Below are 27,991 nucleotides of genomic sequence, written 5' to 3' on the forward strand. Positions count from 1 at the left end.
AATCAAATACATTCAATAATTTGTGAAGCGCAATATAGTCCACAAGAACAGATAATATTTTAGTTTCAAACCATGAAGGTTTAATAAAGGTTAATGGTTTTCAGAAGGCAAAATCAGATTAGTAGCAAATTATAATCAGAATGCGAATGCTTCAGTTAATATGCTAATTACATTAAATCCGTCATAAGCTGAGGAAGACCCAGCATGGGGTCGCCTCAAAGAGAAGGACAAAAGAAAGTCAGTCCTCTCTCTGAGAGAGTGCACTAAAGTCGTCTTTTATATTCTGCTCTACCCTCATCTCTACTCAGTTCAGCTCTGACCTAAAGACATACTGAGATTCAGTTCTCAAGATGACTGTCCAATCAGGTTAAAGGGAAATGATACAATTGCACACACTAAGGTTGTTCAAGGTTTTCTACAAAATCAAGCTTCTATCTGCATCTTTCAAACCTGCACAATCTGTAACTAGATATGCTATAAGGACTCGTCTGCAGCATTCCACAATATCCACCAAGGAAAGAAAACGTTTCTTCACATGGGAAAGACCGAAAGAGAACACTGTACTCAACATTAGAACTCCAGCTTTCTTAGAAATAAAATGTTCATGTGTCACAAAACAAGATGTAAACATCATTAAGCATTTTTAAATGCAGGCCTACATCAGCTTTAGTCAGTCAAAACATGAATAAACACAACTTCTCTCTACAAATAGCATTAGTATGATTATACATGTTGTGTTAATACAAACATTTAATGTAAAAAAACATATGCACAAAAAAATAGTCAAGCTTACATTCCAAAAGATTCTGCATGAGGAGAGCTGTATTCTGCTGCAGGGCATTGTGTAAGGAGATATGGGAAAGCAGCTGGATTGGGACAAACAGGGTCAAATGACATTCCACACCAAAAATGTAATGCATTGGCGAGCTTACTGACACATTTCAGTGCATTTAAATTCCACAGCAAAAAGTCTAAAATCTTTAGTTTTCTAGCATCCCAATCTTACTCGGCTTCATAATGCATGTCAGATTGACTTCCAATTTCGTCAATGACGGACACCTGCCAAATTGGAATAAGGCTGCGTCTTACATGTTCAGCACTTATCCCAAAAAGTGCATCTGCTGCTGGCTGCTTCGCACAGCCTGCCAGCATTGCAATTTACCTCTGATGGGAACATAGCACAGCGCGCTCCTTGATGCCGCAGGCATCTGTGACACCAATGTCGCTCAGTTTCATTTATCACCAGCTGTGCCGATGCAGCTTTCATTCAAAAAAGTAAGTGGACATAATTCCACCAAGCCGGCCAGCTACAGGTGCCATGAAGATCTACGTAGATTTGCTCAGTTCTGAGGTAGTCTCCCGGCATCCAACTAAAACGCTAAGCAGAGCAGTGGTGCAATTTTGTTCAGCGCTGGCACATGTTCCAATTACTGACTTGAGGGTTAATCCAATCTGTAGACTTATTTGAAGCAATCTGTTCCTGCATATAAACAATCACTAATGGTGATATGTTACTTCTATGAGTGCTGCAGGATGCCGCACCCATAGAAGTAGAAAATAGTCATTATGTAATGATTGTTAATGTGCAGGAAAGGATACCTTTCTGCACATAAACAATCATTAATGACATTTTGCTCTTTCTTTGTGTGCTGCACACATAGAAAAAGCAAAAAAGAGGGGAAATAAAAGTATTTCTCCTTGTTACGCATTCTAATGCCTGCTCTTGCATGGCATTCGTTTTTTACGCTGTCTCAGCTTTACGCCTCCTTATAAATCTGAGGCAGCGTCAAAAGCAATGGGTGTTGAGGTGGAATGCCCACAGCAACTCAAGTTGCACGCCCCTTTCACGCTAAGAGATGTGTGTAAAGGGGCCTTATTTACAAGGCATCGTTAAGCCACAAAAAGTGGCTTAGCGCCAATTTGTGAATATGGAGAAGGGCATATCGCCACCAGAACATCGCTAAAAGTGACGTTCTGGTTGCGATATCCCCTTCCAAATATGCCTCTTGGTAGTGGTCCAGTGCTTTTCCCAGTACTTCGCTTGGTTTGTGAAATGGGCAGATTATCATGTTCTAGGTTACTGTATTACTAGACTTAATAGTATACCTGTGTGAATATCTATTGGGAATTTGCAAGCCTACATGTGTTAAGAAATAAAGGGTTTGTATGTTCGACTGTAGAGGCTTTCCAAGCAGAAATCCAGAAATTAAACAGTTTATGCGTGTTAGGGTCTCCGTAGATACTGTAAGATTGTAGACAGCTAGAGCGATCATCCCAACCTAGGAGATGAACATGGTCACAAGATGTCTGCCAGTGTGAGGTACCTGTCAACTTTTGGGCTTGTTTCCCATTAAGTTCTATGGAGACATGAACGTTTATCTGAAACACGTCTTAGGGGGCTGGCCTCCTCAAGCAACTGAATAGTTAAATTCCCACCACATTTCCAGGATTTCCGCAATGAACATTTATGGGGTCAAGTTGCATAAAATGATTTTCTTTGGACATTATTTGCTTCGTCGTTCATTCTGAAAACCTAACTAGGTTTTGCTATCAGATGACTGGACGAGGCCAGCCCTGGTTTGTAATTTCTCCTGTATTAGCCTCATGTTGTCTTTACCTTAAAATGATGCACTTGTTTTTTGCGGGTGGAGGTGATTGTGGTGTCCTTTTGCCACTTTTGACCTCAGCTCTAGAAACTTTGACTTTTAAGTCCTTGAAGGCAAAGCCCATGTAACTACAAGACTTGAATGCACCCATCTTTATTTGTGTTTCTTAGTGTAATGTACAATTATTTTGAGTTTTGTAGATTTCACTTGAATGAATTGCATGGAATGCTGTAACAATTTGCAATGCAACATGACTGAAAACATTGCATTTTTTAACCAGAGGGGACTAGCAGGTTTATTCTGTTTGCATGTGCTTTCCCCTAGACTCTGGCTGCTCTAACAAGAAACTCAATAAATCTGCTTCCAAACCATCTTGCACAAGCTTTGCATGTCCAGTCTGGGCCTGAGGAAATTAACAAGAGAATTGAGCACACCATCAACTTGCGGAGTGGCGATAAATTGAGAAGAGAGCATATCAAGCCTTTCTCACTGATGTTTAAAGACTCCAGCCTGGAGCACAAGGTAGCTGGGTCTTGGTAGCTGCTTTTTCGAATCAAATTGTCTTAAATGTCCACAGAATTGGAGGCGAGATAGCTCTAGGGCCATATCGTGTTGGATTTTTAATTTTAAGTGTGCTAAAGGCCATACATTAGACGCGTTGTCATGCTGTTGACGCGTGGTCGTGCTGCTGATTGACTCGCTCTCTGATTGGACACACATTTCCCATTTCAGGGGATTTTCAAAAACATAGAGTGTAAAAGAGTGCGACGTGTTGTAACTAATGTTCAAAAAAGGAGCTTGTGCAACTTGAATGTTCCTATTACATGAAAATTCCTAGAGGAAATGAAAACACACATCGCAGTGAATTTTATTTAATAACATTTTGAGATTGTGATCTTGTGTTCCCAAAGGCAACAACTGGATTGACATGAAACGAAACTCCAAAATGTGTGCATATTCTGCTTTTATTCAGCTGATTTGATTGCTGTGTGGAGCCGTGCAATATTTCAAAGTTTTACCAGGTATACCAAACCAAATGCACCTCTTGATCTAGTCTATACATCTCACATAGGTATATGGTTATTAGATCTCATATAATGCCATTTCCCTCTGTTATAATTTTGTTGGTTCTAGTAGGCATGTAGAATGACATGTGTTCTTATGGTAGCCCAGGAAATGGGCCTTTGGGTCCCAGAACCTGACTCCTTCATTTTTTTCTTACGACTGCGCTTGAGTTGAGTTTCAGGTAATGTATGGCTTTCCTGTTCGCAATCAGTGGTGACTTGAAATAGGCTCGTGCTAAGATCCCATTGAATGTGGAGATGAGGGGACCAAGTTATGAAAACCGTACATGGTGCAGCTTTGTACTGGACACAATCCAACAGGACTGCACCATGCCCATAAACAAGAATAAATATTCTACACCCTATCAGACAATACAGGAATGCACAACTACGTGTGTGGTGTCCTGGATGTGTGGAGATTTGTGGTCGGAGTGAATCCTACTTCACTGTTACCCTAAAACTATGGTCAGAGTGGTAGAGGTCGAAGGAGCGCTTTCTATGTTGGTTAAGTTGGAATATTGAAAGTGTCTTGCTCCAGGTATTTTTACCAGGATTCATTCTTTTCTAGTAAGGTGCAACTAAGGTCCAGGAGATTCCGATCCATGCTAGAGTTTTAGGATTACCTAAATTAATTTCTTTTGATTTCTTTGTATGTGAAAATATCGTCTGTGGATTTCTCTAAAATCCACCATGCATCCAGTCTTAAAGGTTATCTGTTGGATACCTTCTTCAATTCTCCAATGAGAAAACATGAAGATAGGGCTTGACCTTAACAGAAAAGTTGATGTGTTTAGAGAATCAGATATCTTCTATAACCTGGTACTGACCAAATTAAAAAAGATTACAACTGTGATTTAAACAAAGGATTGTGGAAAATAAAATCTGATGTTGGTCATTCTGTATAGCGCCTGCCTAGAGAAGAGAAAGTAGAGTAGGCGTGATCTAACATCCTTAAATGCTTTACAATACATTTTGTATAAAATTGAAAATAATGTATCCGTCATATTATTTTAAAGTTTAACCTTGCATGTGCCTGGCATGTATAATAACGGAACATCCAACTCTGCATGCATATTTGCACGCTCCTCAAATGGGTATTTGTATTGTTTAATCCTATTGGAATATTAATTCTAAATCTATTCTGTAGGGATGTATAAACGTAAACATATTGCAAGCTTTGGTATCTTAGAATATGTACTGATGAAACATTAGTAATAATTATTGTGAGATTTTGGATTATTAACGAGAGGAGGGATGATACAGAACATACAATATTTTGAAAAAAAACACAGTTTCATAGAGAAACCTGGGCTTAACCTCTAGTAGCACGAAGCAGCAGGCTTTTCTACACAGAAAGGTATGATAGGTATTTAAGTACCACCAAAACCATATTAAGGTCAAGAGAAAAATAAAACAAACATTCAAAGCCATTTAATAAAAGGAGAAAAATGTAATAAAAAGGAAAACACAAATCAACAGTATAAGTCAATAGTAGCAGAAGACCAGAAATGAAGCAATCTTTGAGGCATACCACGCCAGAGCAGGGTATCAAATAAGCCTAGCTGGCCACACTGGAATAAAGTTTGAAATTAGGAGTTAGCTGTTTTTTGCAAGCCAAACTCCTCCAGTGGCCCAAGGTGATGTGCTACAGCTGGTGATGATTCCATGATATTGGATATGTTAATTGTAAGTTACTGATGAAGTTGTAAATGTCAATGTCACTCTGCCCTTCGGGTAACTTTGCCATCCTGTCTAATTGGCAGCATTTGTCTTCATAATTAGCCACTATTTTGGGGCTTGAGATTCCTTTGCAGGGCACAACTTAATACTGTAGCCAAGAGGAGATCCCTGAGGCCAAACTTTGAACACAAAGAGCAGCTAAAGCCTTTCTTACATCAAAATGTTCCTGGAGGAGTTTACCTGCTGTTAGAAATTGGGGTCTCTAGTTGGCAGAGGTAGATACCTTTGTCCAAGTAGGGACCCTTCTTCCTAGTCAGGTTAAGGGGGATACACTTCTAAAATAACCCCTGCTCAACTCATTGGTAGCTTGGCATGAACAGACAGGCTTATCTCAGAGGCAGTGTGTGAAGAATTTGTGAATACAAACAGTAATACAGTGAAAACCCTACAAATGGATACCACACCAGTTTAGAGAAATCAGTAATCTTTATCTAAACCAAACAAGACCAAAACGACAAAAATCCACAATACAGTGATAAAAATATGACTTTCAAATGGTAGAAATAGTTAATATCAAAGCAAATTGCAGATGCAACACTTTTCACACAAAGTACCTTGCAAACAAAAAAGGTCGCAGGTAAGGTGATGCGTCAGTTCCTTACACTCAGGGAAGGTGATGTGTCTGTTCTTTGCTTCAGGGTAGGTGATGCATCGGTTCCTTATTGTTGTGCAGGGGAGGTGATGTGTCGGTTCCTTACCGGAGAGGAGGTGATGCATTGGTTTCTTACTGCATGGGGAGGTGATGCGTTGGTTTCTTACTGCATCCCCCAACAATGCGACAGACATGGCGCCTCGATGCGATGCGACGATTGTGATGATGCGTGGGTTCTTGCAGCTGCTTAACAGGCCTTGCATTGGAATTGGTGCGGTGGTCCCAGACTTCAGAGATCTGGGCACTCAATGCAGCATGCAGCGATTTCTTGAGCCGCGGGCAGGCGCTGCGACGATTTCTTCAGCGATGCAGCAGAAATAGGTGTGGATGGGTCACGCTTCTCGAAGTTGCGTAACTTTCCCAGTTTCCAGCGGCAAACAGCTTCCAGAGGTCCAAAACAACATCAGGCCCCTCTTAGCAGGTCAGAACACTCAGCAAGGAACTTCAGGGGAGCTGGTGGTGAAGGCCTTGTGTCCCTGAGACTTCACAACAGGAGGCAAGCTCAGTTTCAAGCCCTTGGAGATCTTCCTCAAGCAGGAGACACAGCAAACAGCAAAGACCTTTCTCCTTTCCTAGACAGCAAGTAGCCACTGCAGGCCAACCCAAATCAGCAAACAGCACAGGGCAGTATTCCTCCTCAGCCTCTCCAGCTCTTCTCCTTGGCAAAGGTTCCTCTTCATTCCCAGCAGTGGTCTAAAAGTCTAGGCCCCTCTTTTTATACAGTAAATCTCTTTGTTTTCTCCTGGCCCAAGACTCTTAGCCCAGTCCAAAACAGTTCTGGGGGAACTTTGCAAGTGTACAACAACCTCCATTGTCAGTGTGAGTCCGGGCTTCAGACACACCACAGGGGGTGGAGCCATCATTGTGGCAGGCAGGCACAGCCCTATTCAGGTGCAGGTGCTACTCCTTCCACCACTCCATGCAGACCAGGCCTATTCAGCCTAGCGCTGACTCATCCGGACTCTCTAGAGCCACTGCACATCCCAAGCCCCTGTCACTCCAAAACCAGACAGTCAATATATAAGCAAGAAAATACCTAAAAGATGCATTTAAACATTCTGAGTTCAGGCATACTAAACTTTATTTTCCTACCTTGTTCCCAGGGGTAGTTAGACTTATAAGTTGTCATAAGCAAACTCCCCATTCCATCCTATGTGGAACAGATAGCCTTACAATAGTGAAAAACTAAATTGGCAGTATTTCACTATCAGGACATGCCACACACACCAGGGCATGTCCACCTTTCACACTGCACCCTGCCCATAGGGGTACCTTGGGCCTACCTTCGGGGTGACTAACATGTAAGAAAAGGGAAGGTTAGGGCCTGGCAAGTGGGTGCACTTACCTAGTCGTCATGCCAGTATTGTACTGCACACAGGCACTGTAATGGCAGGCCTGAGCTACATTTACAGGCTGCTTATGTGGGTGGCACAACCAGTGCTGAATGCCCACTAGCAGCATTTCATTTACAGGCCCTGAGCACACACAGTGCACTGTACTAGGGACTGACTAGTAAATTAAATAAGCCAATCATGGAATCACCAAACCATAACAACAATTTACAAAAGGAGCATGTGCACTTTAGCACTGATCAGCAGTGGTAAAGTGTCCAGAGTCATACACCACAAACAACAGGTCAGAAAAAAATACAGGAGGAAGGCAAAACGTCCTGGGATGACCTTGCAGAAAGGACTAAGTGCAACACCTGCCCTTCAGAGATTCAAACGTGATTAAGTCTTTAATTTCTGTAGGTCCCAAAATCATCCTCAGGTTACTCCTGCTGTTCCCAGGCTTCCAGAGAGGTCTTGTAGGGGCGGGGCAAAGTCTCACTCCAAAAAGGGCTCATTAGGTTAATAGATTTCCTCAAATGTTCTGATTCAATACTGGTACTATAGTCAGCATTTTTGGCCCATCTTAGCCCTACCTAAAAAAGCAGATGTGAACATCTGATACTCACCTCTGATTGCTTGCAGCAATCAGGTGTGGTAGTCTTTCAATTGTATATGCAACAGCTTTAGTTCAACATCTATAATTTGAGACACTTCACCTGATACACATGTATATGTTTACTATCCACTTCAGAATACCCTCTAAGAAGAAAACTTACCCTTCAAAATAACAATTGTTCTGAAGCAGGGAAGCAAGAACATGCAAAGTCTACCACTATTCGATACTACTGAGTAAAGAAAGTTCTCAGAACCACAGTAATGCATAAACATGTGTCTTGTTAAGGTATCATTGAAAGACTCTTGTGATAGAGTGGTGTTCTGAGCCAAATTGACATCTGGGTTAATTTTGCAACTTCTAAGACCTAGAGATGATCAAAGTGATGCATTATTGTTGCAGGCTGACCCATGCTGACAGCATTGATGCCATCCATCATAGATAATCCTGGAGTTGCTGCAACACCACCCGGTTCAAGCAGATTTGCAGATACATTCTCTGAAAGAGACACCGAGGCACAGAGAGCTTCTTCTTCTTAATAAGAAAGGGTGATTTGAATTTGATGACTATCTCTAGTTAGCCGGAAATTCCTTCATGTGTCAGAGTTCTTAAATCCTCCATGCTCTTCGTTGTTTCTTAAAGATTATGACACAACACATATTCTGTGAGTTTTTCACTTACTTCAAAAGATTTTATCATTTGAAATTTCCAATGTCCCCAGCAAGTTGTATTTGAGAACAGCCAATACATTTAGAAATAAAATATTGCGTCCCCCCCCATGGCACACTACTGAAAACCATTTTTCCACATGAAAACCTTTGGATGTTATTTGTATGTGTCATTAATTCAGCAACTAAGCTCTTGTATTATTCAAAAGAGACTCATTTGTAAATCTTTTACTTTAATCTTCTTCCTCACCTCAGTGGTCTTCAAAACTGGACTAAAGGAACAGTTGAACCTGAGCCTTCTTAATAGGTAATATGGGAGAATGCAAAAACTATGCAAATAACATTGGTTTGCTTCTCAAGTAAAGCAAGTAGGCGAGAGAATGCCACACCTTGGCTGAACTGCCTTCACTGACTCCCAGTAAAATGTAAAAGTGAGGATTGCATTTTCTTTTTTTCTCAATAATAAATGAAACGTTTTGGCATAGCTGATTCACCTTTCTTGTGCCTTTAGACCACCCGCCCCCTACATTAGGGATGAAGCCCTTATTCCTTGTTGACAGTAGTGCCCAAGGCTACACTACCATTCTTGGCGATCTTTGAGATCTGCTCCCACCCATTTGCTTTAGTTAGGCTGAATTCATCTGAAAGAATCTTCTTACACCTACACCTAGTCTATTGAGGCCCTTCCTCCTCATCAAATTTATCTCCAGCTCCAAAGACAGGATTTCAATATCAGCCAGTTTCAGCAGTGTCACTGATGTGGTCACTCTTAGCCTGGTGGGCTTATTCACATCTCGGTCCTGAAAAGTAGTTGATGGGATCTTTCTTTTATCAGTATACAAAACATACTCCTCTTCAGGAAACCTATACAAGGCTTTCAGACTAAAACGCACATGTATCACTCCTGCCTTCAAAGACTTACTTGCAGTCACTTTTGTTATGAGGAGGAGTGGAATTTCAAACACTTGAATTTTGTGCACTTAGGACATTATGGCAACATTGCTGGCTACATCAACAAGGTATTCTGTCTCGTCCATCTAACAGATCAACTAACAGGGGCCTTAAACAATCTGGTCCCCTTGTGGCTGGCTTACGGGTTGTGGGGCATCTTCCATAGGTCACCAATATAACCTCTGATTCTTCTAGGCAAAATTGCACTTCATTTTTTAAAATTGTTTCTTTGCGAACAACTAAAATGTTCTGCTCAGTGACTCTGCAGTATATGTTATGTTATGTTATGTTATGTTATGTTATGTTAGAGGGCTCTTCTATAGCGCTCAACTCACCCGTGGACATCTCGGCGCATTATCTAAGCGAAACATATCAGGAAATGAGGGCCTTAAAGAGCTCTACAATGGACAATGGTCAGCATTAGATTCTTAACCCTGATATAGGGGTGTAGATGTGATGATTTACACCAATGATTGTTGGTGTTCTTGGTTTGACAATGTGGACAGGAGGCATCACTGTCCCTTGTCTGCATGTGTTGCACGTCCGCATCAGATTAGAAACTATTGTGTGAAAGAAGGGGGTGGAATAGCACTAGCCTAGCATACCACTCTGTAAATTGTGAAATGTGTCTGACACTATATCTGTGCCAGTCCTACGCACGGCCCATCCCACATAGAGACTTTAGGAAGAGGCAAATGCAGTAGCTTAGCAAGGATGCTATGGGCACTGGTGCAAGCAAGGAAAATGTCCCCTTTTGTTGCTGTTAGGGTAGTAAAACACAGCAATGTCCATGGTTCAATGGCCCATCAGGACTCTGGGCCTCAGTGCCACTGCAATGTTGCACCAATATTAGATATGACCCAGGGTACATTTTTGCATAATTTAATGTGTGCCCACGCAAGAAGTTGTGTGCTTATAGATCTTATTTAAATTGAATCTCAATGTGTTGACAAACATGTGTCCTTTGGACAGGGGCGCCAAAGTTCGAAAGAAAGAGCATTTGTTGCCTTTGAGATTACTGATGTTACAATTCAAAATGGTTGTCTCACCCTAATACAATCGCTGCGATGTGTGTTTTCCTTTGTTCTCCATTAGACCATGCCCAGTTGTTGCAACACAAGTCAAGCACGACAAACAATAGTTATAACGGCAATTAATTGTATTTTGGCTTTAGCTCACTTTGTGATGGTGTGTTGTGTGGGTTTATTTCCCTAAAGTTTAGTTTTTTTAAGACCCTGTCATGTACCAGATTTTCTTGCTAATTTCCCAGTACCTATGTTTAAAGCATAATTTATTTTTAAGCCATGTGTAATGTTGCAAACAATTAATATTTGTTTTTGTATTTCAGTATTCTCAAATGAGGGACGAAGTGTTCAAGTCAAACTTGGTGTGTTCTTTTATTGTTCTTGTCTTTATCACGGCTATCCAAAGTTTACTTCCTTCTTCCAGGTAAATACAAAGAGGAGAATCTCATTGATTGCCATAATACTGTCTTCACGAAAGGTCACCCTTATATGCAGAATTTAGGAACATCTTCCTCCTCAGAGGTATACGGAGGCGATGATTATTTTTTATTCCATAACAGCATTTGTAGTAGTCAAAGTAACATTTGTTTGGCATTCACACATTCATGTCATGTAATAAGAGACTATATGATAACTGTCTATGTAAAGCATGGGATTCCCGCCAAATCTTTAACTGTTGTCATACAATCTTGCATCGATTTTGCTCTGGTGCTGGGCAGTTTTGCACCAACAATCAATGTCAAACTCAAACTTTTTGTCAATTAACTCGCGCATAATGTTCTTGTGCTCAATGCAATTAGTGCAAAAGTTGATTTAGTAATGAATTAAAAACCCCCAGCACCAGTGCATAATTGTTATACACCAGTGAAACATGTTTGATCTTTCCCACTGAGTACTGTTACCTTGGCTTGAGGATGTGAATCACGCCATGAATTTGCAATTCTGTGTGAATGCATTTACCTACATTTGGCTAAAACACTAGGGAAACTGGAGGAGTAAATTATTTATGATTCATAGGCTTATGGGCCATGATTCAACAACCTTTGGGCTGTTTTGACTGGCTATCCACTTTCGGGCTCTAATAGATGACCCTATTCACATTGGTGCAAAGAGCACTATGGGAGGAGCATTTTGATTGGCTGCTTTCAGTCAGTCAGAATCATTCTGGGTATCCCACACCTACAAGGGCAGCGTTTTAGAGTTCTGGGATGCCACATTCAATATGTACTCAGCCTTTTGCCTGTGCTTCTGCAAGAAATTTGTTTTTTTTCTTCTAATTTATCTGCAGAGGGGACCTGGTCGTCTTTTGTTCTAAGTTTCACTCTGCAGATGAACTAAAATAAAGGGCCGGATTTTGCCTAATTTGCTCTTCACTGAATGTGTTCACCAGTCCTGTTTACAAGGCATGGATTATGTTTAATTTATTCTGTCCTTCTCTGCACAGCAGATCTCAGCACACAGGGAAAGGTTCTGGATTTAAGCTATACAAGCATGCCTCATGGTTATTTTTTCTCAAAAATCTTATGAAAGATATATCTTGGCTTTCCTTGTTTTCTCACCGTTTTATCGATTAGGATTAATCCAAACTTGATCATGCAGTGATTTTCCACATGTAATGACTGAAGCTATACACAGTGGTACCTTGTGGACAATAAAGCATGCTCTAATTGAAACTAGCATCTGAACACGACCCGCGCAGCAGAAACACTATATTAGAATTTAGTTCACTTTGTTAACAGACATTTAAACATGTCCATGTGAGAGATGATGAAGGGTAAGAGAATGTAATCTCATTCTTCCATAATAACTGTACAGTTTCACATGAAATATAATGACTATTGTACTTCAATGTTTATAGGTATTGTGCAATAATCTGCTTACCATGCATTTGATAAAATGTCAATAATCCATTGATACATATTCATGGCAAGTGATGAAGAAATGAAGGAAAGAAGCAAGGAAGGAACACAGTTATGATATGGATATAATGTGCTGCAACCCAGAAAAAGGGTGTCACTTTTCAGCCGTTCCTAAGCTCCTGGAGGAAAGAAAAGAGAAATTAAACTTATTAACTGCCAGCCAAAACAGTTTGTCATGGGCCAGGGTGTGAATTTCTAGCCTTTAAGACCCCTTTCGTTGTTTAGATGATTATGATAGAAAACCATTTGTGTTGATGAAAAAAAGATCTTCACAGTCTTACACCTTGTGTTGTGCTGGTGCAGGAGTAGTAGGGGGATTCGTTTTAGGCATTTACCGGCCTAAGGATGTTAAGAGGGACTTGTGGTGCACTTTATCCAGGTTTGCTGGGAGGAAACCATGGGGACTTGGTCATGTTGGGTTCACAGAGGATACAGTAGAGCTGTGTCTTTTAAATATCTTCTGGCCATGTTATGTTGTCTGATTGAATCACAGGTGCTACGGGAGGGTTTTTTAAAGAGTTGACCTTTGGACGTTGCAGATTGGGTTCCTCCTACAGGAGTTTTATATCATGTAATAGGCCGGATCATAGAAATAGACAACCTTGGGAGGAAAGCGAGAGGTTGTCCATGCAAAGCAGTATGAATACCAAACAGAAGGCCCAATTCATAAAGCATATTAGTAAATATGCATTCACTGCTTTACATCTATGTAGATTTACTACTTTCTGGAATTTCAAATTATAAGTATTGAATAACATTGAATAAGCACGGAAAGCTGCGCCTGCTGCATGTCTCCAGGTGTTTTTCTCGAGAGTTACACACAAAAAAATGGAAACAGAGGACGTAAAAATATCAAATGTGGATGCCACGCAGGAAAAACACAACGCTTGTTAAAATTACACTCACCCACTAGTAGTGGCATGCTTTATCGTAGGGCTTGCTAACAACATCCCTGCGCAGACCAATGCCTTGGATGGGGCAAAGGTATAGGGAAGACAATACATACACATTTGTTAAGGGATCTTTTGGGCAGCACTACAGCAAAACTGTGATTAGAACTAGCTTGAAAGAGTCCATAAGTACCTTTATTCATGGACCTCATGTTTAGGATAAAAAGATTAAGGACAATGATGAAAAGGGGGTACTATTACCCCTTCATCCCTCCTGTCTGTAGATTGTCAACAAATTTTTGCTGCCTCATATTACCAAAAGAGGTCAATCGGCCTTCCTCGGGACTACAGACCCCACAATGACAGTATTACCCTACCTGGAACTTCTGGTCAGGGAGAGAGAGTCAATTCTGTTTTTTATTAGTAATTACCTTTGGGATACTCCTGCAATGGCACATAACACAGAAGTGGACAAACGATTTGTTTTCTCTCACTTAGTAAGACACTAACCCTAATTTAAAAAAGGAGAACCGATTCAATCATGGTTTCATAAACGATGGTCATAGCCCTTTATTTCCAAGGCACCACCAAATTGCTAAATCTCTTACTTCATGCAAAAATAATAATGAATGCAGGTATTCCAACACAACACTCATGCCCCACCCATGGGTAGGGAAGAAATAGGGACAAATCAAATGTTAAAATATGCTTACCAAGTTTCACTGTTCCATCCTCTGAAATTGGTGTTCAATCAGGAGCATACCCCTGTAGTCACACACTATTTACACAATCACATTATTCAAAACCCAGCACAGCTCTTTGTGAGGTATGTAGTTCTATCATAGTACAGCGTAGTGTGCCCCAGATCAATTCAATTACCCGCTTACTTGGTTCACCACAGTGGCCTTCAGTCCGTGTCTCGGATGTCTAAAGTGACTGCTTACTTTCCATAATTCCATAAGGGCTTCTCCCATCAACACACGTATTGATGGTATATCTGGTAAATTTTAGCCAGTGGGAACCCCCTTTAGCCTGAGGCTCTAAAAAGCTGAGGACCAGTATACTACTCTCATTTGCCTAGTGCCTGTATCAGACTTTAACTCCGAAGGAGTCCTGCCCTTGGCTAAACCATTCTCCCCCTGGTTCCTCAAGGCAGCTGTACTCACATCATCAAGGGTATGACCCTGCCCATATGTGCGACTCACCTCACTGTGTAGGTGCTGGCTTCCTACTGTCTCTCAGCTACATTCACTCACTCACGATCACATGACCCTGGTCTTCGGTCGCGTGATCCCGGTGGGGCAGCACAGAGACGGCTAAGGCAAGAGGAAAAATCCACCTCCAACCATCAAGGGGGTCCTGTAGACACAATTCTAATGTAACAATCGGAGGGAACCACTTGCCTATGGATTAGGTTGTATACTTATACCTAATCTATCAAAACTCATAGACGGGTTCTTCACCAGCTTCATTGGAAATCGCAGAGGATCGGAAATGATGATACTACCAGTTTCCAACTGTTCTCAAAGTGCTCTGTAGGAAAGCAGTAACTTCCTCACTCAAAGGGATCTAAATAGCAAGTAGCTCCACCCAACAATTAAAGTCTGTTAGGTAGCGGGCAAGGAATGTCATAGTTGATGCCAAACTCATTACTATGGACCAGATAGATCAACTTCTGGTCTTGTATCAAAAGTAAGTTTTTACATCCTTAATAGTGCCAGGGATATTGGGCTTATCCAATACTGTCCAATAAATATGTGTGTTGTGAATTTGGTCATAGTTTTCTGACACCTGATGCTAATTTTATGTTCCATAATTCGGAACGTTAGTTTATGGGCCGTAATACTTATGTAAAGTTGGTAACATGGGCACCAGATCAAGTAAATAACATTGTCTGAGTTAGAATCTGTATGTTTGATCAGGATCCAGGGGTACCTCAAGTCGAGGCAAGCGGCACATATGGCAGCATCGTACCCTTGAGCACTTAGGTATGGATCCTTTGAGGAGTCAGAGGGAGAATGGTTTGGCCATGGCAGGACTCCTGGGGGGTTACATTTACCACACTAATTTATCAGTCTGTGTGTTGATGTCCCTTTTAGGAATTATGGAAAATAGGATGGGCACTTTAGACATCCCTGATATGGACTGAAGGCCTCTTTGTTGAAACGAGTATGCGGGCAATTGTTTCTTTCTAGGACGCAGAATATGTACTACGATACAACTATATACCCCGCAAAGAACTGTGTTGGATTATGAATAATGCGACTGTTTTCTTTGTGTAAATAGTGTGTGACTACAGGGATCACACCAATTTCGGAGGATGGAAAAGGAAAACTTGGTAAGCGTTTTTTAACTTTTGATTTGTCCCTATTTCTTCACCACACGTGTGGGGCTTGAATGTGGTGTTGGAATACCTGCATTCACTATTATTTTTGCATGGAGTGAGAGATTTTGCATTTTGCTTGCACCATTGGTAATAAAGGGCTATAACCATTGTTTATGGAACCATGATTGAATGGGTTCTTATTTTTTTTAATGAGGGTGAATGTCAGGGAAAACACATTGTATGTCCACTTCTGTGTCATTGCAGGAGTATCTGAAGTGTGGTTACTGATAAAAACCAGAATTGGTTATCTCTCCCTGAACGGAAGCTCCAGGTAGGGTGATAATGTCATTGTGGGGTCTGTAGTCTTGAGGAATGCCGATTGACCCAATTGAGGCAGCTGAAACATGTTGACAATCTGCAGACAGGAGGGATGAAGGGGTAATAGTCCCCTTATTTCATCACCATCATTAATCTTTTAATCCTTGCCAGGAGGTCCATACATAAAGGTACTTAAGGACTCTCTCAAACTAGTTATAATCACAGTTTTGTCTTCCCGATCCCTTTGCTCCATCCCAGGCATTAGTCTGCCCAGTGATGTTGTTAGCAAGTCCTACGATGAAGCATGCATCTACTAGTGGGTGAGGGCGATTTTAACAAGCTTTGTGTTTTTCCTGTGTGACACCCGCACTAGATATTTTTATGTCCTCCTTTTCCTTTCTTTGTGAGTGAGTTTAGTGGTCCGGGAGGGTGGATTAGGAGAGCGACCTCTTTCTCCTTTGATTTGTGTGTGGTAATTCTGGAAAGCTCATGTGGAGGAGTGTGGCTCAATGGTTAGAGCTGCAGATCCTGATGTAGAATTCTGGCCTGGGACCAGGGTTCAATTCCCGCCTCGGCAGGTCTTGGGCTCAATTTCCTCAGACCTGACAATTCTCGACTCGTTGCCTATTCTAATCATGGGCCCCACGCTGCAACTCTGAGCAATAGCTTGCTTAACCTCCACACCGGCCCCAACAGCGCTAGGATGCCTGGATTCACCCTGGGGGTGCCCAGGAGTGGACACTTCACAGGGAAAGCCAGGAAGGGTTCCACAGCGGTATGAGTAATAGCGCCAGGAAACCGCTTGGTGGCAGTGCGCTCTACAAATACCTTGACATTTACATTCTCCACTGGATCCTATTCCCACCATGAACAGTCATCCAATGCAGAGAACTCCACACAACAAGCCTTATTAACAAAAGCATTCATGAATATGGGAAGTAGTACAGGCGTATTACTTCACTTACTCTTTCGTGCCTTTGTGAATCAGCCCAAAAATGTCAAACTCTCTGTTAGTAAAAGTGCAACCAAGCCACATTCCTTTCAGTTTATATTAACTGTATGTGACTATTTCATGAATATTCCAATTTCATTGTAAATTTCAGATGTTTTGGGGACAATTTCACAAATGCATGTAAGATTACATGAAAAAGTACTGTAAATCATTATCAGGGGGTATAGAATCCCCCGTGCAAATGAAAGTCCCTTTTTCCCTCCTTAGTGATTTGTTTTCAATGCTGCAAAACGCTGCCATACCCCCTGTCAAATCTGGGTGTGATACATTCTGATTTCCACCCTAGAAGGCCGGAAAGGGATTTATTTGCACCAGTACTGGCCTGCAATTAAAAATCCATTCCTTTCAAGGTGGAAAGGGGAATAAGAGCAGTTTGACAGTGTTAACATGCGTCCATGTTTTTGAGTGTTCACACACTTCCAAGACTACTCATGCCTAAGAAAACCCATTTTACCACCCTTTCTTTGGGATTTACGAGTGTGAAGAACTCCACACACATGGCTAAGATTTACACACACATGTAAATTGGCTTATCCGAACCAAGAATCCTTTTGTGAATTCCTGACAGGAGTAAAAAAGATAATTTTGGTTATAAACCTATACTTACGACTGAGTTTATGGTTGTAAATAAGGCCCAATGTGTTTAGTGGTGATTTCTCTTTTGTTTGCATCCAACCAAGGTCAAATACCACAGGCATTGGAGTGTGACATCAAGGATCGAATGAGAACCATGCTTGAAAGTTATGCACTCTCATAAGCTTGATTAGTGTTTTGGCGGAGAGCGCCAGGTATAATTAGTCAAGAGTGGTGTTGCTGCTGCAAGGATCATGGAAATTTGAGACTTAACTATAGCACAGGGGTAAAAAAACCCTAACTAGGAAAGATAATGAAACCCATTTTTAGGACCATGTTTTGTTAACGGGTTGTAGGAAAACGACAGAAATTTTTTGTTATCTACACTCTTTAGCTAAATAGTAATACATATTATCTCGTCCTCAGTTATTTCCAAGCATTGTAAATAGTGTTAATATTACCCTAGTTAATGTTAGTCAATGGACTGTCTCAGGAGGAATGGAAATCTGAGTCAGTGTTGAAGTGATTCAAGTGATGAGGGTTTACCTCACTGAGCTTTCATGCTTCCAAAGGAATTTCAGAAATATTTGATCCACTCGACACGTGTACAGAATTTCTCCCTTCAAGCCATTAAATTGCATACAGTTATGGTGAATCCAGTGTTGAACATGTCTCCAATATATTGCCACATTGGAGCCTCCCTTATGTGTCCTGTATGGTGTAAATGGGTATTGTTGCTTGGGTGTGCTCTTGTTGATGCATGCCAATAGGGCCATGTAGTTATTTGAGTACACCAGTGAGAGGGCTGCTCCCCGGGGAACCCCACTGATGATACTGCTGGTTTTTAGAGAAACGGGCCCCGTTTCACTTGGTGTCTATGATTTTTCAGGATGGAACCGAACCTATTCCAATGGTCTCTGCCAACGGGTTTAGCAGCAGCCAAGACAATGCTATCAAAGGCACCGAGACCTCTAGTAGGATGCACACACACATATTGCCTCTTGATGGGTTGGAAAACCTCTACCATGATACTTAGGTTCATTTTGATTGGAGTTGAAAATCGCTCTGAGTTTTGCTATGCCTAATACGAGCAGGACAATGTAATATTGCGAGGTTATGACACACCAGTGTTTCACACAGCGGTATTTATTTTTACCAACGCACAGTTACCACCTGGCATTGCGCTCTATAAATAACGCAGCCCTAGTGTTGCTGTTTCCATCCCATGGCATAAGCCAGATGTGACAAGACTGGAGAGAGCACTACCACGCCCAGTGTTTTCACAATACCAAACAGGCCAGTTGTGGGTCTGCAGCGGGACAAGATTCCAGGATCTACCTTTGGATGTCAAGAAGGACAGTGATAACGGAGTGGTTGAGTTTTTATAGAAAGCCACCAATTGAAAGATAAGCATTGCCTTTAAGATGCAGGAAAACAAGCATTTTAAAACAGACACTGATATTGATAGGACCTTTCTAGGTATTTCTTATTTAATTCCCTTGGTGTCTCTTCCTCTGTTCCGTTTTTGCCCTCAGTGCCATAGGTGTGAAATACAGTATCCGCAGTTGCCGAAAGGCGCATTATAGACTCCCAAAAGATTTCAAATGTAATGAGATTGTGAACATCAGTCCCTGTTTTTGTGCAACCAAAGCCACCCACTGCTATCCTTAGTGTAGACCGTGTTAGAAAAGTAAATTAAAAGCTATAATAGCGGTTTCAATATTTAGAATTTTCTTGATGTCCCACTGTGGTTACCGTGCAGCACTGCATGGTTCTTTACGTCTGCCCCATCTGTGAAGCAGTGAGTGTGCCTTATTGTCTTGTAGATAATTATCAGGGGTGATTGCAGAGGGAAAGTTCCTGCTTTGTGTAGGGTGATTACATATATTCTGCGAATTCTTCAACATATATTCGATAGATTCTCCAACTTCATTACTCCATAAAAAAAATGGAAGTGTCCTGTCCCTCATGTAAAACGCCATTGTTCCACAATACACATTTTCAGATTAATGACGATTAAAAATAAAATAAGTAAAAAATATTAAGTGCGGTCCAGTCAGTGACATCTGGCACGGAAGCACAGAAGGCTGAGTAAGTCAAGGTCATCCCTAAAGTACACTGCTTTTCACAGCTTAGAGATGGCATGAAGGCAGGAGATGACAGAGCCTAGAAAAGAGCAGAAATAGCTTAGAAAGAATTTTGCTGGCATGTCAATCTTGTGACAGGAGCATGACCATCTGTCACGCTGTCCCCTAGGCCGAGATCTAAGAAACATCAGTGCACAAGCTTGTGACATTGGGCATAGTGTGTTGTAGGGAGCGGAAATTTCCATCCCTGGAGGAAAAGAGGTCAGAGTGCAACATCTGTCCGCCCCTCCTCCTCTTCAGTGTCTTAAGCTTTCGGGCCCACTAAGACCTTGAATACAAGGGCTCCTGAAAATAGTAGGGTATTGCATTGTTGTATATTGGTATCTATATAGCAATTACCATACCCGTTGCGTACACATAAGAATGGCAACTGCTAAATACCCATACCAGGAGGTGCGATATTTATTGGACCCAGGAATCGATTTCTATTCAGAGTTTTCCCCTGGATGGTGACTAGGTACATACAGAATCTGAACCTACCCCCAAAACTGTAGCTGGGTCCTACGTGCTATTTACTGTGAGCAGACGCAAACACACGCACAAGGACACAAGTACATTAGACTAATCAAATTCTCGCTCTTCATATCCTTGGAACTAATAAAAATCTCATAATACAATGACACAGTCCTCTGTTCTAGAGTTTCTCCTTTGCATGAAAAATGCAAAATCTATTTCCCCCAAAACGTTGGCTCTCAGCTGCCCTCTAACAGCTAAATGCCATTTTTAGGTTTCGCCCTGGGCGTTGCAACTGCGTAGCAGTTGCTCCGCGCATGGCGAAACCTCATGATCCTACATATGTACTTTGGTTCAGCCTCTGTCTACCATTGGCTAGCTCCATAAATGGAGGCTAGCCATTGGGAGACAGAGGCTGTCAATCACGCTTTCTCTTGAAAACGCGATTCGGGGGCGTTTCGCGGCGTTTTTTTTAAGCCCTGCCCCTTTCTCCCGGGCCGCGCTGTGATTGGCTGCCGGCCCGGGACACCCCCATGACGTCATTCCCGGGCCGAGCTGTGATTGGCTGGCCGGCCCGGGACCTGACTTGTTTTTCATTGTTTTTAAGCACTCCATGATGGTGCATTAGCTATCTCTCTCCTGTGCTTCTTGCCTCCTACACCCCGTGTTACTGTTTCTTGCCCGTGTGCTTCTCCCACCGTGCTCCATGTTGCACGTTCTCGTGTTTGCTTCTCCCCTCCTCCATTTGTTTTTTCCTTTGCATACTCCTCACTCCGCCTGCTGTCTTGCTTCCTTTTTCTGTGTTTTTTGCTTGTTTATGTGCTGCTTTAGCTCTCATTGATTTGACTTACTTTTATCCTCACACCAGCTCCCCCCTACTGGCTCATCTCTTGTACCACCCAACCCATGTATTTATTTTATTTTTGTGGAATGCCAAGCAGCACATTTCTGATGTCCTTTCCACTTTAAGTGAACGTGCAACTTGTTCAGTTCATTTTGGATCTAAATACAAGAACAATGTTGCTGTGTCATTTGGTCATTTCCTATGCGCACAGCATGGTGACCCCATACGTTCACATAAGTCATCACGCATGTACGGACCTATAAAATGACAGGGCCATGTTGCCGTACCATTTTTCTGCACCAAGGCTGTGGCATGGTGGAGATTCAGGGGCATCGTGCAAACCTATGGGAACGAATCGGAAACATTGAGCCCCGGCTGGTACAGCACGACGGCCTTGTGGAGATTAAACCGTGCAAACAAGTGAACACGATACGGATAAACCGACCCATTCAACACCTGCAGTGCTGGTACTTTAAGCTGGAAATGCAAGGCGCTGTGTTAAACTTTGTGCAGGGTATAGTGAGGACACTGAAGTTATGTGTTTTTTGCGGCTGCGCGTTTTCCACATAATTCTGTATTTGCCGCATTAGCTACATAATCCATCATTTGGTGCTTAACAAAAATTGTTTCTAACTCAAACGCTGCAACGCGTCCTGCGCTACAGTGGAAGGATCTTTGTAAAGTTTGATTTATCGCTTTCATTTGCTTATTGCTGTATTTTGGTAATAAACTGGTACTAATAAGGTAAAACCTTTTGCTCAGACTCACTTAATCAGTGTAAAAAGGACAAAGTTATACTGGCAGGAAACGCGCCCCTTTTACACCGCACAATTTTGTCAACTTTGCTGCGGCCATTTTCTGACGCGTAATTCCATTGGCCCTGGGCGTGGTTAAGCAGACCCACTGAGCTTCCGTAGGTGCAGAACAGACCCTCCGTGATGCTGGTGTCTGTCATTTTAAGGCCTCTGCTGTCATTGTTGTGTAACCTTGTGGTGTTGCCGGGTTGACGTGAAGAGGTTGTCTCTCATTCTAATCCTTATCGGTACCACGCACTCGCACCCCGCGGCTTCCGTTCTCCAGTCTCGTCCTCCTTTTGGTGTTTGGCTGCGCAGCCTGTAGTTTATTATTTTATTTTACAGTTCTGGTTGTTTAATTTTGCTTTCCCTCGTGTGGCTGCTGCAACGCGAGCGGAGCCGCCGGTGGTTTCCTTAGCCCCCACATATAGAAAGCTGTGGTCTTGGAACGCTTCTGCCCTGGTGTACCAGCGTCGCAGAGCCAGGAAGGCTGTGACACACACTGCCCTATCGAGAGCACGCAGAACCTGGCTGCAGATAAGGCTCGGTCCTCTCAGGGTTCCTCACACGCACTGAAGTTTTTTGAAATTGGTTATGTCATCTGTCTAAGACAATATATCTTTGCTTTTACCTGATTATTGTCTTATTGTGCTCTTCCCATAGCTGAACATTTTTTTCTTCTGAATGAATGGTGGTTTCCCTCCATGCAAGCTAAAGCTATATAAGCCTTGAACTCCAGTCACAGAAGAACTTCTCCAGTAATTTGTATCACCAGATTTATTAGTGATTCTATTAATCAGCGATGTATTGTAGTAGTCACATTGGTCCGCCCTGTTAAACAGACTCCTTTTCAGTAACTGAGAAATATAGCATAATTTCTAGACATTCATTCCTTTGTGACTGAGGGCCTCATGGGAGAAACTTTTAGACTAGCCCCTAGACTCACCTGGACAGAGATTTGCATGTCAGTCACCTGAACTACAGATACATTTTTAGGTTTCGCCTAAGTGAAAGCTGCGCACTGCGCAGCTTTTTCACGCAGGTGAAACGTATTGAGAATAATATGTTGCTTTGGAATACGCCCTCTGTTCCATTGGCTAGCTCCATAAATGGAGGCTAGCCATTGGAACAGAGATCTGTCCGTCATGGCCGGACCAGATTCGTGGGCGTTCCGGGGATTTTTACTCATCCCGCCCCTTTAAGAACATCAATGCAGCGGTGGGCGGGTTTACTTTTTTTTTTCTCAATGTTTTTTTAAGTCATTTCGGCGAAGATGGCGGCCGGGCAGTAGCTTGTTTAAGATGCTGCAAAGTGTGTCCCGACCTTGCAGCGGCCTTTCCCCGATGTCCCAAAGGTTCTGCGGCGGCGAGTTCACGAAGCTCCGAAAGCGGAGCATTTATTATGAATGCCCTCCCTCACCCCACTAGACATAACAGTCGCTTAATTAACTTTCGGGAAATCACACATTTCATAGCATCACCTCCCTCCCTTTAAACCACCACAAGCAACCAAAAGCACAACTCCCTGGTAGCAGTACGTGTTCACACACAACCTTTCCCTAATAAGCACCTTTGTTTTAGTTTGTGTGCACCCCATTCTGCCTAGTCCTCTCTACACCGCATCTTAACCATTGAAATTTCACTACACACTGTGTTTTTCGACTATACACATTCATAGTAAAACAGTGATTTTTTGCCTTCTGTTACTTTTGACCCTAGAATTTGGGTTTGTTACCACTTACCAATACCGAGTACCAGTGATGTTATAGACTTCTCTGGCATGTTTTGGTCTTCTCTTAGGAACGTACGGGGGGTGGGCTCTGTGTGTGTGTGTGGCTCTGTGTGCGTGTGGCTCTGTGTGCGTGTGGCTCTGTGTGTGTGTGGGTGCAAATGCAATAGGTGTCGCATTTGCGAAAGATTAAGCTATTGACATTGTAAATGACAATGCCATTTATTGATCTGTTTTCAAAACCAACACGTAAATAAACAATTTGTCATTTACAATGCCAATAGCTCTAACTTTTTCAAAGGCGAAACCGTTGCATTGTAAATGCTTGTTTTAGGTTTTGTGCAGTGCCTGTGAAATCTATTATATTCAATATATCTTAAAAGGGGCTTACATCCAGCATTCACTTCTTATTTGTGCAAATGCTTGTCACTTTAGATTTCCTTCGTTTCTATTGGTTGTAGCATGCGATTTCCTTTTCTTTTGGGTGTGTTTTTCTAATCAGTATCGTGTGGCCCAATTACTCATTCTCGTCACCTTCCATGTCTGGAACTTCTTTTATTAGGTTAAGGCTGTGATCCGACTCCTTTAAACTAATGTTTGCATACTTTCGCCAATGCATTTGAAGAATTGTTTTTCTGGCAGCATGCACGGCTGCTTTTTTATTATTTATTCACACTTTTTCTTTGCCATTGAAAGCGTGCTTTCGCTGCAGTATTTGAAGGAAGAAATGTTTTTCTGATAGCATGCACAACTACTTACACTTTTATTATTTAATAGCTCATTTCCCTGGCTGCACGCATTTAAATGATGCTTGATGTCTGCATGTTTTTTCCGAGTTCTTTGATTTAAACTTTGTGAAGTTCAGCCGACGCCAAGATTCGAACCTGGCTCCCCAGCATGCTTGACCCCTCCTCCCCTGAGGTCTTGCCCAGTTGCAGCAGCTTGAGTTCCCGTGCCAACAAAGAGAAACGATGTTCAAGCTACTTTTATGTTAAGCGACTGTACTTTTTTATTTGGTACAATGTACCTTTTTTGCATCAATTATATTTCATATGTTTGCGGATCTGATCATTTTGCGTGTGTTCGATATGAAGTGCCTTCAGAGATGGTGGCGCACCAGGAGCATAGAGTCTGAGGTTCAGCATAACCGCAATGGTTTGTTATTTAAAATATCTTCAAAATTACGAATTATAACTTCTGCAATGAATACTGCAGTTTGGCAGGACAATGTTGCATTATTTGATAGAATGCGATAGTTCAGCAGTGTTCCACGACACACACTCTATTTTTTTTGTGCAAAAACAACAACTGCAATTGTGTGTATTCCAAGTATTTGAGGACCCACCAGATGTCATCCTCCGTGGTTTGAGCTTCACTTCCTGCATCCATTTCATTTCATCCAACAATTACAATGCATGGGGCCATATTATCAAGAACGGGCGTAACATTATCACCGCTTTAGCGGCAGGAAACTGCCGCTAAAGCGGCGTTAAGGGGCTTGATAATATGCCCTAGAGAATTCCAATAGAAGCCCAGGCGTGTTTTCCTTCCCACCAGAACCTGGGCTTCTATTGGAATTCTCTAAGGCATATTATCAAGCCCCTTATTGCCCGTTCTTGATAATATGGCCCATAGTGTCTCGCCTAAATCTTCTTTCACACTACGCATACTCCTAGTTTTTCAGGCAAGTGTAAATATACTTTGTTAACTTCTATATAGTATTTTTTTTACCTTGCCTCTATTCTTATGAGATGTACGTTTGTTGGAGGAGCCGTTGCATTTCACTTAGTTCTCCCTTCAGTCCTATTTAACAACTTGTGATTTGCTTTCAGAGGAGAGCTGCCAGCCATTGTAGTGTTTTTTTTTTATCTTTGTTTATTTAGCAGAGCAGGATTTGATTCCTTGCATCATTCCATAATCATGGTGGCTCGCAGTGAGCATGGTGCTTTCTTTGAGAGTCTAGCAGGCAGTCCTGCATTTTGTGATACAGGAGTGAGAGTGGACCTTTGTTTGCATGAGGGCCCTTGTCTAAAAAAATCAAAGCTTACAAGGTGAGTTTCACACAGTGTTTTGGAGGCAGTTGTGGAAATCCGTCTCTTCTCAGTCCCTATGAGGTGCATGTACGGCAACAAACTGAGCCCTCCTCGCTTCCAAAACTTGCAGGGACTGTCAAATTGTGCATATCTCTATGAGAGTTCAATTTCTTAGGGTTGTGACCCTGGAAAAAACACAGTTCATAGCTGTTTTTTAAACCGTGATTTTGAAAGGACTGGCATGATTCACATACATGCTCTCTCCTCTGAATTATTTCAGTTTATCCTCTACGTTTTCATTCTGGACTGTTTGATGTGACTCAGTCATCCATTTGATGATTTTATGTACCTTTTAATCGGTGTCATAGCTATGATATTTTCAAGCAAACTCTATTCTCTCTCACTTGTCTGCCATTGGGTTTATTTTTTTTATGCTCCTGGCTGCTTTCTCTCTGTGTTAAATCACTTGTCGTTGTCACGCCACTGGTATTTTAGTGATACTTCAGTAGTTTCCCTCCCTATTGGCACACCTCTCTTCTCTCTCTTTCTCTTCTACTTACTCTTTCACTGTTATTTCCTTGTGCTTTCTCATTATGCCTGTCCACTGTCCTGTATCTCTGCCTTCCCTCTCCACTATTCCCTAACTCCTCCGAGCTCTTTCAGTGACATCTATATGTACTCTATTAATTGTCACTCCTCTTATCATATTCTCATTTTTGTTCTTTTATTGGGTCTCTTTCTTCTTGCTACGTTGCTATCCCTCACTCCCTCGACTTCATGGCCACTTTTCTGCCATTTAGATTCCCTTCACCTGCTCCTAACCCCACTTGTTATCACTCATCCTAAACTTACAACAAAAAAAATTATTAATAATCACATAGGCGAAATCTATTGCATTTACCAATACATGTCTGTTCTTGTAGCATGCAGACTATAGCGACGTTTCAACCAAGTGCCTCTCGGTACAGAGCATTTTGAGAGATTTTTTGGCACTTCACTGAGCATTCACATGGCTTTGCAAATCCTCAGAAACTTTATGAAGGAAATCTAGGGAGTGCTATAAAATCCGGGTCAATCACTAGCGCAGGATCTTTCATTAACACCGTCTTTCAAATCTGAGCACAGCTCCCTTTGGCCTAGAAATCGAGGAAACTATGCCACTCCCAACCTTAGGTGGAAAGGGGCAGCTCATTGGAAACAAAGCTACCCATTTACTACAAGGATTTCTTCCTATTAACTGTTCGTCTCTGTCATGGCAGGTTTTATTACCGGAACTACAGTAAAAAATGTATGGCAACAAAAAGACAATGTCTTGACCACACACCACAAGGAGGGGTTTATTCTCAAGAACGTGTGATATCCATCGCAAAAGTAACCTAACGCAACTCTCAATGTCACAGTCTATTGTGGGAAAATTACGCTGTGTTAACTAAGTATTCACAACACGGCGGTACCATGCGATAGTCTCTAGATAACGCGTCAATGGGGGCGTTAAAATCATTGCCACACTAAAAAAAGGCGAAACGCAAAAAAAATTGCGATGAGGCCAATCATGATACATAAATCAGCCAACCAGCGACAAGCCTGCAATTCACACGAGTCAGGCGGGAAAAATCACCATAAAAGTAGAAAAGAAGCAGACAACAAATGCCAAACAACAGCGAAGCACAATGGATGTTACCGGTGCAAGAACGGTGGACAACCAGAACTCCACAAGTTCCCCCGTAGGACCAGCCTGGGGACTCATGGTCAGGGAAGGGCAAGGAGAAGAAGAGTAGGAAGAAGTGGTTCAGTCCGCAGGAAAACATTATCCTAATATCGGAGGTGGTAGAACGCCATCAACTCCTGTTTGTCACCTCCAATGTGTCATTGCCAAGTAAAAATTGACTATGGCAGTCCATCGTTGACAAGGTGAATGCAGTGGGAGTTCTGAAGAGGACAATGGAAGAGGTCAAGAGGGGGTGGAATGATGCAGAGCGCAAAACCAATCTGAAACTCGCCAACAACCAGAAGGCAGCAATGCAGACTGAAGGTGGGAGTCCTGCGCCACAGGAGGAACTGGACGATATGGAGGAAATGGTGTCCACAGTCATCAGTGGGGAGATGGTGGCAGGAGCTGGGGGACCAGACACTGCTCAACATGACAGGACACAACAGCACCAGGGTGAGTAATGACCAGGGACTGGGGGGACAGGGAGAGATGGGCACAATGGCACACATGCACAATTAAGTATAGCACATTTGCTGACAAACCATGCCCCAGACCACCAACTCCCACCAAGAGACCAATGTACCCAAGCATGC

At 42.2% G+C, this 27,991-nt stretch overlaps 1 protein-coding gene across 1 annotated transcript in view; it reads left to right on the forward strand.

The window, feature by feature from the left end:
• Positions 1 to 27,991, forward strand: part of ADCY8 (adenylate cyclase 8) — a 1,090,843-nt gene that overhangs the window by 802,019 nt on the left and 260,833 nt on the right. The window contains exons 8-9 of the mRNA XM_078686748.1: positions 2,931 to 3,128; positions 10,974 to 11,074. Coding sequence (XP_078542874.1) covers positions 2,931 to 3,128; positions 10,974 to 11,074 — 299 coding nt within the window. The remainder of the gene's footprint in view (positions 1 to 2,930; positions 3,129 to 10,973; positions 11,075 to 27,991) is intronic.

Source organism: Lissotriton helveticus, chromosome 4_1 (assembly GCF_964261635.1).
Source record: "Lissotriton helveticus chromosome 4_1, aLisHel1.1, whole genome shotgun sequence".
Taxonomy (NCBI): Eukaryota; Metazoa; Chordata; class Amphibia; order Caudata; family Salamandridae; genus Lissotriton; species Lissotriton helveticus.